Source organism: Notamacropus eugenii, unplaced genomic scaffold (assembly GCF_028372415.1).
Source record: "Notamacropus eugenii isolate mMacEug1 unplaced genomic scaffold, mMacEug1.pri_v2 scaffold_365, whole genome shotgun sequence".
NCBI lineage: Eukaryota > Metazoa > Chordata > Mammalia > Diprotodontia > Macropodidae > Notamacropus > Notamacropus eugenii.
In genome coordinates this window covers 1-13,026 of record NW_027325346.1, presented here as the reverse complement: position 1 = coordinate 13,026, position 13,026 = coordinate 1, and the positions used below count along the sequence as shown (strand labels likewise).

At 39.5% G+C, this 13,026-nt stretch overlaps 1 protein-coding gene across 3 annotated transcripts; it reads left to right on the top strand.

The window, feature by feature from the left end:
• Window positions 1–2,414: 2,414 nt before the first annotated feature.
• LOC140517055 (C-type lectin domain family 4 member G-like) lies at window positions 2,415–12,158 on the top strand. 3 transcript variants are annotated; one of them, XM_072627916.1, is made up of 8 exons: window positions 2,415–2,564; window positions 3,416–3,526; window positions 3,798–3,860; window positions 5,354–5,437; window positions 6,097–6,159; window positions 6,618–6,707; window positions 9,767–9,918; window positions 12,022–12,158. In XM_072627916.1, the coding sequence occupies exons 1-8, from the start codon at window positions 2,477–2,479 to the stop codon at window positions 12,124–12,126; spliced, it is 756 nt and encodes a 251-aa protein (XP_072484017.1). In that variant the 5' UTR covers window positions 2,415–2,476; the 3' UTR covers window positions 12,127–12,158. The 3 variants fall into 3 exon arrangements, with proteins under 3 accessions (XP_072484017.1, XP_072484019.1, XP_072484020.1); XM_072627918.1 differs by lacking the exon at window positions 3,798–3,860; XM_072627919.1 differs by lacking the exons at window positions 2,415–2,564; window positions 3,416–3,526 and adding an exon at window positions 3,246–3,415.
• Window positions 12,159–13,026: the final 868 nt, after the last annotated feature.

Here is a 13,026-nt window from a genome sequence, read left to right as displayed (position 1 = left end):
CTAGAAAGCCTAACACCAGAAAGTCAAATCCATCATAGTAACAAAGAAATATATATGCAATAACAATTGAGAAAGCAATGCCATCTCCAAGCCTTCCCTCTGTTAGGCTTCCTGCAAACCAACTTCACTTAAACAGATCATGTACAAGCTTCTGATTTCTACTACCCCCAAACTGCCTTCCTTTCTATCATCAACCCCTCCTCATCCCCTGTCTTTCCTACTTTCCTGAGAAAGTTATCCTGAGAAGATACTGAATGATTCATATTCTTTGATTCAGACATACTTCTATTAGGTCTATTCCAAAAAATATAAAGAAAAGAGAAAAGGAATCCATATGCATAAAAATGTTTATAGCAATTCTTTTCTGATGACAAAGAACTGGGAATTTAAAGAGAATTTTCATCAACTGAGGAAGGATTAAAAACCTATGGCATATGAATGTGATGAATTACTATTATATCATAAGAAATGAATAGTTGAGTAGCTTCAGAGAAGCCTGAGACTTCCATTTCCTATCAGTTGCTTTGCTTACTTGATACTCCATGAACTTCTTGGCTCTGGATAAACTCATTACCTGAAATTTCATTGTCATGGAGATTGATTCAGCTCAACACTTCCTCAATACCTTCACTTCCCTCTTCCCCCTGATTGGAGGGCTGGAAAGTGAAACAGTTACCTCCTCTTAAGTCTTCTTTTTACAGAAGGCTCTAAATTTTCCAGGTAACTTCATTTCCTATAATCTACTCTAGAACAATCAAACATCATGCCCCTTCTACCAACTCCCCCACTCTGGATATCCTCTAGCCACCCTCTCTTAACCTCTTCCACTTTTCAGGTGTCTTCTACTATTAGAATGTAAGTGCCTTGGGGAGAGGAACTGTCTCTTATTTCTATCACTAGTGCTTAGCACAGTGCCTGGCACTTAATAAAGTTTACTGAGTTTTTTAAAAAATATTTTATTTTCCCCAAATACACAATTTTATTGATTATTAATTTCTATGAACTGATACAAAAGGAAATAAGCAGAACTAGAAGATCAATAACATCATTATAAAGCCAATTTTGAAAAATTTAACAACTCTAAGCAATGCAAAGATCAACCATGATTTCAGAGGATCAGTGATAACAAATACTACTTATCTTGCAATTGAGATGATGAACTAAATATGCAGAATAAGACATACTTTTGGAACATGACCAAAGTGGAAATTTGTTTTACTTGATTGCATATTTGTTACAAGAGTTTTTATTTTCCTTATGGGGGTGGTAGAAGAGAAATAAAATAAATTCTTGTTGATTAGAGAATATAAAATTTATTTAAAAAGAAGTGAGTGAGGAGTGAGGAACTGGAAGCAGCAACCATGAACATCTGTTCTCAGAGCTTGGCACTGAAATGGAAGAAAACCATAGGATGATAGCTTGAGAGAGTATCAAGGTCCAGTAAAGGCTTGTCTTTAATGGGGAGGTCTGGGCATATCTGCAAGAAACAGAGAAGAAGTCAAGGGACAAAGAGTAATTGAAGATCACAATGAGAAAAGGATTAATCAAAGGGAAAAACTAAATGGGAGGAAAGGGCAAGATAGTAGTATGGGGATAACGAACTGAGAAAGGAGGAACTGGTTGAGTGTTTTGGAGGTTATGATCAAGATAAAGACCAGATTTAGGTAAAGTACAGAGATTCTCCTTCAGTTAGAGCCCCCACTCCCTTCCAACTCCACCAATGATATGCCAAACCTGACGAGCTATGGACACTCATTACTGACTGTTGGAATCTCTGTATCCTTTGATGATGGCAGGAGGAAATGCCTTGGATAGATGAAAGAGAATAAGTGGATAGATCCCAGACCTCTGCTCAGTACTTTTGAAATCCTATGGCCTGAGAACAGGAAAAGAGAAGAGCATCAGAGAATCTCTATGTAGGTAGGAAATTTAAAGGCTGTCTAATGCAACCTGTGCTTGTACCTTACACAATATCCCCCTCAAAAGGTCATTCAGCCTACACTAGCAGACCTCTAGTGACATCAAGTTTATTATCTTCCAAGGCAGCAGGTCATTGAACTTTTGGACAGCTCTGACTGTTAGTAAATTTTTCCTTAAAATGAACAGAAGTAATTTCCTTCTAACTTCCTCAGTTACTAATTCTATCATCCCAAACTAACAAATCTTATCTGTCTTTCACATGGAAGCTCTTCAAGCATGAAGATAGCCCTCACAACTACGTGCTTAAGTGAACTCTGAGGCATTTGGTTATTCCCAGCAGCTCCCAGGACTCCTTTCTAATGCAGGTTCAGACAGGGTCCTCTCCAGACTTAAGTGCTGAGTAAGAAAAAAAAACGTGATAGGAAGGACAATTTAAGGGGAGTTTACAGAGGGGGAGGGGTGGAGCAACAAACCATTTCCTTTTAAGTGAAGGGTGCAATTTTCTAAGATAACTTTCCAGGCAAGGGCTTCCCAGAGCAGAAGAAGCTGTACATTCATGGAATCTGTCCAGTACACTCAGTGGGAGACCTCTGAGGAATTTGAAATGGCTGACACCAAGCGCCAATGGCAACCCTGGAAAGCTGGTGAGAGGAAATGCTGGGTATCCGGTCCCTTTTTGAACAAATCTATCATATTTTAGAGTTGAATGCTTTATTGGATTCTCAGCTCTGGAAAGGTTGCTGAGGCAAAGGGGTCATCATGAAGTCTAGATTCTGGTCCTCTATCCTGTCTTCTCTAGGACCCCTCATCTTTCTTCTTCTCTGTCATCTCCTTCCTCCATTTTACCCTCTCCCTGTTTTTCCCAGCCCTCTCCTATCTCTACTAACTCTATGTCTCCTCTCTCATCTCCACCCATTTTTCTTATCTCCCACAATCTCCTCTATTTTTGTCTGATGCCTCAATATTCTCTCCCAATTCCATATCCCCATGCTTCTCAACTTTCTCCTTACTCCATGTCTTTTCTTCTCCAACTTCCCACTAACTTTTCCCTCTTTCTCTTCAATTTCCCATCTCCTCATTTTCCTCAAACTCCCTCCAACCCTTTCTCTCTTACAAATGCATGTGATGGTGTGGAAAGGTCATGGGTTTCTGAGTCACAGGAACAGGGTTCAGTTTTCAATTACTACGTGAACGACAGTCTTTTTACCTCTTTGAGTTACTATTTACTAAATTATAAAATAAGGGGTCAGATCAGAAATTAAAGATTATCTCTAAAGTCTCTTTGAACTTTAAACATATATGTTCCCATAATCCTTTCCTCCTAGGTTTTTGAAGTCTCATTTCCAGGGCACCAAATTCAAGGGTCCTCAAAAGTATATAGGTGTATGGTGAATCTTATATTGGTCTATGCAAGGAGACCACCTTTAAATGTGGGAGGAGATGAAAAGGGAAATTTCCTTTCTTGTTCCTTCTCCAGCATCAGTGTCTTTTCCAGGTTGGTGGGCAAAGCAGCTTCCTGGAGGCCGTCCTGCCCTTCCCCTTTACCTGCTATTTTCTGTGACCTCCTTTCTGTGGATAATATTCCTTAGTATGCTGTTGGCCAAGGGTGAGGAGAGCGGGGAGGACTGTTGAGATCCGGGAGTCCAGACCCTCTTCAGTAGCATGGCTACCAGGGTCCTGACCCCAGGAGCTCTAGGACAGGGAGGGTGATCGGGAGTAAATGGAAGCCTAAAGGTAGTTGGGATGAGGGTACCAGAACTATGAAAACTGATGATGAAGGGAAGGAAATATAAGGAGGGAGGGAAGGTGGAAGAAGAAGGAACTAAAGAGAGGAATAAGGGAAAGAGAAAGAGACTTGTGTCCCTTGTTTCTCCAAGTCATGTATTTATCAAGGGAGATGGAGCATCTAGATGAGCAACTGGAAGAAATACAAGTCAATGGTGAGTAAAACCTCAGGTTTTTGGGGTCAGGAACCTATATGCTTAGGTTACTCCTACAGTCTTTTCAGTTAAGTCACAGCTGAAGGTAAAGGGGGGAGAAAGAAGGGGAATAGAATAAGATGTGGAATAGTGAAGAGATAGGGGTAATATTGAAAAGAGATGGGGGATGGAATGAGGTGGTGAGATACATAGTGGAATGGAATTGATTTGGGAATGAGATGGAAAATAAGATGGTGCTTGAAATGGTGTTAAGATTAGGAATAGGAAGTAAGCATGGGAAGGAAGGCAGGTAGCTAACCAGATAAGGTATAGTGATCAGTACTCTCCACAATCATTGATTGTGCAAAAGAAAGAAAAAAGCACTTAGGGCAATGTATTGCAATGGAAAAAGCTCTGGCTCTAGAATCGGAAAATCTGGGTCCTAATACTATATCTGATACTGCTTATAAGACCCTGGACAAGTCAATTAATTTCTCTGGGCCCCATTTTTTTCATCTTTAGAAAAGTGGGGGAGGTTGGACTAAGTGGTCTCTGCAGACCCTTCCAGATCTTTATCTCTGATCCTATGACATGTTCTCTTGAAGCTAATTATCCTTTGGCATGAGGTAATTTAATCTGGTTATGGCAGAGGGCGAGAGAACAGTATGTATAGTTTATTTTTCATTGTGCATACAAGGGACTGTGAGTATGTGGAAAGAAGAATGCTGTGTCCCTTGAATCATGTTCAGTGTGTATATGAGGGAGGGATTGCATCTGGATGCAAATCTTTGGCATTGATTATGATTAGGTCCCCCAGGGATTAAGATCTAGGGCAAAAATGAGGCAGATACCAGACTGTTTATGGTGCTCATCAGAGAGGATGCAGGCCCTGGATCCTGTGCCACACCCAGTGAAGTGATGGTAATTTTGGGGGATTCTGATGCCTGAGCCATGGTGGTACATATAGCTATTCGGAGAAGTTCTGAAACTTCAGAAGAGCCAATAGACCCAAAGACTGAATGGTGTGCATTTGTGTGTGTGTGTGTGTGTGTGTGTGTGTGTGTGTGTGTGTGTGTGTGTGTAAGAGACAGACAGAGGCAGAGAGACAGAGAGAGGATAGGAGATGGAGGAAGAGGAAAAAGATAAAGATGACACAATGGTTGATTATTTCTTCATATGTATCCCTTTCAGTAAACCAATTCTGGAGGTTTTCAAGTGAGAACTAGATGTCACTTTGGAATTTTTTATATAAGGAATTTGTGCTTGGTTAGGAGGTACATTATGTGTTCTCTGAGATCCCTTTTCAAATGTGAAATAGGATAGGGAAAAGGTGAGAACAATATTAGGGATGGGATAGAGATGAGATGAGGGATAGATACATGAATAAACAGCAATGTGGATACATGGAATGGGGTTATGTAATGGGAAGATATTCCTGGGTTCAAGCTGTGAATTGACATCTTGCTCCTCTGGTGGGGTGGACTCTTCTCTCCATTCTCCTCCTCTGTGACCAGGATCAGTGAATTCAGGAAGACTGGAAGTTCTTCAGATAGCCTTGAGCACCTTGGACAAAAAGCATCAGACTCTAAAAACAAAGGGTAAGAGAAAATCAAGGCCCCAGGGATGGAGACTCCTCAGCAGGTCCCTCTTTGAGGATTCCTAAGTAGAAAATTTGATCATGGAGCAGTGGAAAGGTACTGAATTTGGAGTGAAAAATCCTGACTCCCAGTTTCCATTTTGCCACTTATTCCTTGTATGGCCTTAGGCAAGTTATTTAATTTCCCTGAGCCTAGTTTTCTCATCTGGAAAGTTAGCACTTAGGACTAGATGTCCTCTGAAGTCTATTTCAACTCTATATTCTAGTTGTATGATCTCATGATCAAGTTCTTTGTTCTATAGTTAAGCATCATATGAATGACTGTGGTCCCAAATACAGCTAGGGCTGAAGCTGCCTTAGGAAAAATTGAGGCTGAAGTAAAATCAAAAGACAAGACAAGCAGACTTACCTAGGAAGAGACAAATTGGGGAGAAGGAGTTGTCCAATTAGTGTTGTCCAAAAGTATAATGGCCTGTTTTTAGGGCATAGTGAGTTTTCTATTACTTGATGTCTTCAATCAAAGTCTAGACAACTACTTGTTGGGGACACTGTATTTATAGTTGGTACTGTTTGGTTAGAGGACCTCTGATGTTTCTTTCAACTCTGACTCAAGAAGATGCTCACAAGAAGTGGGGATGGGTCATTTTTGTCTTCCTTCAGCTGAAACAATGACTGAGGAACTGAGGAACCTGCAAGAGAGTCAAGCTAGCCTGAATACCAGTTGTATGTTCTGACCTCAAGACCTGATGTACAATCTCCAACCCTGTGATACCCACAATTCCCTTTTCTCCCACTCTCTCATTTCCCATCTGGACCCAAGCTTTCCCCATATGCTGTTCCAGACTCTTACTCCTGTCAGTCTGACTTTTACTCTTCTCAGTGGGTTCTTTCTAACCTTCACCTGCATGTTGATCTTAATCATTTCTTTTGCTTACATGTCAATCCCTCCCAAATGACTAGCCCTGACCTTGATCCTTGGAATGATCCTGACCCCTCTCCATGACACAACCCTAACCTATCTCCCTCAAATGTCTATGACCCTGTATCATAATCTAATTCTGGTCTATGTCCCTCTGGGTTTATAGTTTTACCTCTGTCCCTCCATTTCCCTAAGAGATGACTCCCATGTACTAATACGAAACCCACATCCTGTGCTTGTCACATCCCGTGTACATTTATAGTGTCCCAAGAACTAGCTGAGGCAAAAGAAGACCGAGAGAACATTCGGAGTGAGATGTTCCGTGGCCTGGAGACTGTGAAGAATGGAAATGGTGAGATGTAACTGAGGAGTATATCTCCAGGAGGTTGAAACAGGTCCTATAAACTGGGAGTAGGGTGGAGCAGGAGACATAAGAGATGACTGAAAGATGCTTATCCTTTCCCATGTACTGATTCTGGAGGTTTTCAAATGGAGTCTAGATGTCACTTGGGACTTTGTTATATAAGGATCTATACTCAGTTGGGGGTTGCATTATATGTCTTCTGAGGTCCTTTTTCGAAGACTGATCCTGAAAATTTTTAAGAGGTGACTGAATGACCGTTTAGAGAACATATTTTAGATAGAATTCAAATGATTGTGCCAGATTCTTCTGAGGTTCCTTCCAGTTCCAAGGTACCAGACTGTTTATATCCCTTATTCATAGAATAACAAAATCTGCGAAGTACCTATGGGGGGCATTCTTCATAAGACTTGATGTGTACAATACACTGACATAGAATTTTGGAATTGGAAAGGACCTCTTTTTTAAGAGTAATTTTTTATTGAATTTTCTTGTTTTTCTCATCACTAAAATTTTTCCTCTTTCCTTCCTTCTCCCCCTCTATCTCAGAAAGCCATCCAGTATAACAAATATTTAAAAAAAAAGAAAAAGAGAAAAAGGGGAAAAAAATCAACAAAACTGAGTAGTAGATGAAAACAAGTTTGATAACACCTGCAACATTCTATACTCATGGACCTCCCACATCTCCAAAGTGTAGGAGGATGTATCTTCTTTCACTTCTTTTTTAGCCCTCTGTTTGTTCTCTGCAATTTGGCAGTCTATTTTAAGTGACTTATTTTTTTTTTCTTTCTATTTGCCTTGCTTTAAGCATTGTGAATACTGTAGACTGCTTGTCTCACTATGTGCTTTTCATAATTTTATATTTTTTTAAATTATCAAGAATTATTTCTTCTATTTCTCCCATCTCACCTCTGCCCAATGAGTAAAAAAAGACATTCAAAGTCACTTATAAGATAAGCATAGTCAAGTAAAGTATATTCCCATATTAGTTACCAAAAACATTTCTTGTTCTGCCTATCAGTCCATTATTTCTCTGTTATGAAACAGGCAGTGTTTTTTATCAATCCTCTGGAATCATGGTAGATCAGAGCTCTGAAGTCTTTCAAAATTGTTTTAATACCATTGTTGTTATAGTATAAATTGTTTCTCTGGTTCTGCTCACTTCAATCTGCATCAGTTCATATGAACTTTCCCACATCTTTTGGAAATCATCTTTTTTCGTAATTTCTTATGCAAAGTGTACCAAGTAGACTCTGCAGATGAGCAGGAGTCTTTGTAATATGATCAATAAATAGTTGGTCGCTAGCGTCCACTGGAGACCTCTTGATAAGGAATCCACTCCCTTTTAATAAAAATCCCCTTGGATATTTCTCATTGTTATCAAGTTTTCACTGATACAGAACCTAAATCTATCTTTTTTCAACTCCCTTCCTTCCCATTTTTCTTAGTTTTGTCTTCTGGGAAGGAGCAGAACAAATTAAATTCCTTTTCGTTATGATACTTTGGTGTTATCTCCAACTAATTTCTGACCTTTCTATATTTAAGGTAAGATCAGGATATAGGAAACATTTAGGTAAAAGAAGCAAATAGAGTAAATTACAGTATCTGATACTGGACAAGAACAGAGAAGAGAAATTGGGGAAACAGACCTTTTCTTAGAATTTCCCTCAGTCCTTGATAAGGTGGTTACAATTAATAACCTCGGTACAAATTATGTGTTGTAAGGTGCTTTCAGAGGACCAATGTCTCCCCTCAATCTCTCCCTTCTCTGCTGCATTTTTCCATTTTTTCCCATTTCTCCTTCCCCCCTCACCCCTTTCTGGCTCAAAGATCAAGAGTTCAAATAATTCCCAGGGTTACAAGGGAATGCTTGTTCCTATGAATATAAAAATCCCAGAACACCTCAAACCTCTAATATATTCAGAAAAATTTCCTAACAATTAAAGCAACATGCAGACTTGTAGTTTAATAGAAAGAACACTGGACTTGGAGTCCAGAGACACCTGATTTTGTAGCTCAATTCTCTATTTACCAGCTCTGTGACTAGGCAAGTCAATCAAATTATCTAAGCTTAAATTTCCTCATCTAAAAAATAGGCATGCTAATTCTACTTACATACTTATTCATGGGATTGCTAGGAAAGAAACATTTTTTAAACTTTTAAGCATAATATGAATAGCAACTATTGCTGTTAGAACTATCCATCAAAAGAATGGGCTGCTTTGGGAAGTAAAGACCTTCCATCTCCAGACTCCAAGTATTTTTACTAACTGCTACCCTTGCCTGAATACTCTCCTTCCTCCTCTCTGCCTCTTCATGGCTTCCCTGGCTTCTTTCAAGTCCAGGATGAAACCCCACCATCTACATGAAACCTTTCCTGGTACACCTTAATGCCCATGTCTACTAGTTATTTCCAACTTGTCCTGTATACATTTCATTTGTATGTGTGTTTGCATGTTGTCTCTCTCATGAGACTGTGAGTTCCTTTGGAGCGAGGACTAGCTTTATACTTTCAGTGCTTAGTACTGTAAATGGCACATAGTAGGCACTTAATAAATGCCTGTTGACTGACATATCACTTGAAGTCTTCAAACAACCATCCCTTCTTAGAGATGTCACAAAAGGAAATCCTGTCCCATTTTGGAAGTTAAATGAAATGGTCTTTGAGGTCCCTTGTTAGCCTAGAAGTAGAAGGATTTTACTATCTTATCATCCTCTAACCCAGCTCCCTCTGCCCAGAACCCCATCCCAGCCCTGGCTTTTGCTGCTCTGTTTCTAATCCTGTTAGAATGTGAACTCGTCAAGGGAAAAGTCTGTCTTTTGTCCTTTTTTGTATCCTCACCACTTAGCACAGTCCCTGGCACATAGCAGGTGCTTAATAAATATTTATTGCTGACAATGATTTTTTTTATTTAATAAATTCTTACTGACTGGATGACTCTTCCCGGGCTCATAGATGAAGTGAGAGTAAGAGACTGGGAAGGTGTCTGCCCCTATGAAGAGCTCAAAACTGATGACAATCTTCCTTCCTTCCTGGCTCCCTTCACCAGGATCCTCCTGCCAACCCTGCCCTAGTTCCTGGAGGGACTTCCAGGGTTCCTGTTACTTCTTCTCTGAAAACAAGCTCACTTGGTCCCAGGCCAGGGATGACTGTATCCAGAAGCAAGCTCACCTGGTGATTATCAATAACCGAGATGAGCAGGTGAGTTCAAAGAAGGGAGGGGGGCTTATCTTCGTGTTCACTGAATATACTCATCACTCCTTCCCTGAGGTGAATGTCTCTCCTCAACCACTCCATCCATCCAAATCTGTTTCCAACCCTCAATTCAATTCTGTAAATATTGGTTAAACACTAATTACATTGAAGGGACTTTGCAATTGAGGCAAAAATAGCCAAAATAGACACCAAATAGGTGGTGGAGCCAAAGTACATTGGTCTTAGAGCAAAAAGATATGAATTTGAATCTTTGCTCTGTGACAAACTAGCTGTATGACTCTAGACAAATGACTTAATCTATATCAACCTCAGTTTATAATTTGCAAATTGGGTGCACTGCCTACCTCCTAGGGCTATTGTGAGGAAAGTGCTTTGTAAGCCTTAAATATTAGAGAAATGGGCTTTATAATTATAATTATCAACAGGGAAGGCTAAAATTTTTTTTTTTAACTATACAAACCTGGCCTTTAAGGAGCATCCATTGAAATGTGTGAGGGTCCTGATATATACAAATAACTTCTATAAGGGAGAGTTTGATTACTTCAGAAGGGAGATCTACGCAAAATGCCATGAGAAGATGGAGAAAGGAGTATTCACTTTCTGCTGGGTCTCAAGAAAGGTTTAATGAGTTGGGTAATAACTGACATGGGCCTGAAGGAAGGAAAGGAGTTTGACAAGTGAATAGTAGGCAGATTCATGTAAGAGTACAATGGTACGGGAGGGTAAGACAAGATGAAGAACTACTAGCTGCTCTGTTTGGTTGGAACACCAAAGGGAAACAATGTGAAACGAGACTAGAAAGATAGATTGAAGCCAGATTGTCAAGGGCCTTGCAAACCAGCCTAAGGACTTTTCATTTTGTCTTAGAGGTAATGGATTTTTCAACGGTGGGAAACAGGGGACACATATATAACATTAGGGAAATTTATCCTTTAAAAAATTAACCTTTTTATGATTCTGAAATTGATGAAACACCAACAAACATGAATATTCCCATATATAAAGAATAGAAAAAAGAGAATTATTTATGAAATTGCAAAGTTCTATCACATATACCTTACTTTATCAAGTAGATATTTATTGAGCATGTTAAAATCAAAGCTGTTCTACTTGTTTGTGTTTCTGAGTATCCTTTTGTTCTCTGTACATTTGCACATTTTAAAACTTCTTTAACATTCCATTTTTCTTAATTTCTTTCTTCCTTTTTCTTTCTTTCTTTCTTTCTTTTTCTTTCTTTCTTTCTGTCTGTCTTCCTTCTTTCCTTCCTTCCTTCCTTCCTTCCTTCCTTCCTTCCTTCCTTCCTTCCTTCCTTCCTTTCTTTCTTTCTTTCTTTCTTTCTTTCTTTCTTTCTTTCTTTCTTTCTTTCTTTCTTTCTTTCTTTCTCTCTCTCTCTCTCCCTTCCTTCCTTCCTTCCTTCCTTCCTTCCTTCCTTCCTTCCTTCCTTCCTTCCTTCCTTCCTTCCTCCCTCCCTCCCTCCCTTCCTTCCTTCCTTCCTTCCTTCCTTCCTTCCTTCCTTCCTTCCTTCCTTCTTTCCTTCCTTCCTTCCTTCATCTCTTCCTTTCCTTCTCTTTCTTTTTAGTTTTCAACATTTCACTTACATAAGATTTTGCATTCCAAATTTTCTCCCCCTCCCTCCACCCCAAGATGACATGTAATCTGATACAGGCTCTACATATACAGCCCTCCTAATTCTTTAACAGTTTTTGGTTTCAAATATCTTTTCATTCACTCTCATCTGACCCTTATTTGTTGAGCATACTGTGAGTAATATTGTTGTTATACAGAGGAGGAAACTGAGGCTCAGGAAGGCTGAAGAGTCATACAGGTCTCATAGCTTATTGAATGATTGCATTTGGACTGAAATTGATGTCTTTGAATCTTTCAAAAATGCAGGGTTTCTTCTCTCATATGCTGCCTTATGTTAATAGTTCTCTCTTCTGCAAGTCCTTTCTCACCATCGACAAATCCTTAAGATCAAAGACAGCTTTTCCTCTTTTTTCCATGTATTGTGCCAGGTTGGGTATTAGATGCTAGTTTCCTTTAGTTTAACATCAGCTGACTGAATCTCACTTGTCTCTCCTTATCTAGAACTTCCTGAATCCTGCTGAGGAGCTGGGATACTGGATTGGTCTCAGAAAGGTCGAAGAAGGGGTACATAAGTGGATTGATGGCACAAACCTTGGCTACACGTGAGTCTCAACCCAGGATGTAGGTATTTGGGGTCCGGATCCATTCTCAAAAGGTTTTGGGTAGGAATGAGACCTCAGGTCTGTAAGGACTTCCCAGTTCACTCATTTATTCACTGATATTTACTGAGTCTTCACCAGATATGGAACCCTACACTGGATACAGAAAAGGATACAGAAATGAGTAAGACATGGTTCATGTCCTCAAGAAACAGTCTAGTTTATATATATATGTATATATAAAAATATATACATATATATACACATATATGTATATATATATATGTGTATACATACATACATACATACATATATGTAAGTGTGCATGCATATATGTAAAATTAGATATCATTTCAATACAGTTATATAATGCACATATTCAGTGGTAATAAGATGAAAGGTAACAGGATATCCCCTTGCATTGGGAGACACAGTATACAGTTTCAGAAGACATGAATTCTGCCATAATCAGACTACATCTGGACTATTGTGGTTGGTTCTGAGCATGTTATTTCGAGAAACATTCAGCTCCTAGAGTCCATCCAGAGAGGTGACTTGAGACCTTCCTCTAGAAGTACTGGTTGAGGGAACTAGAGATGTCTCCAAACAAAAGGAGGGCAGGGCAGGACATGATTGGTGTTTTCAAGCTATTTGATGTACCATCATATGGAAGACAGATTAGGCTTGTTCTGATTGACATCAGAGGACATAACCAAGACTTATGGAAAGAGGTTTTATAAGGGGAGATGTAGACTTGTTACAACGAGAAAAAAGAAAACAAGAACAACTTTGTAACAACTGGAGATGTGCTGAAGAAGCATGGGCTGCTTTGGGAAGTAGTGAGTTGAATTCCTCATCAGATGACTTCAAAAAGAATTGGTTAGGCAGGTGTTGAGGGGATTCCTGT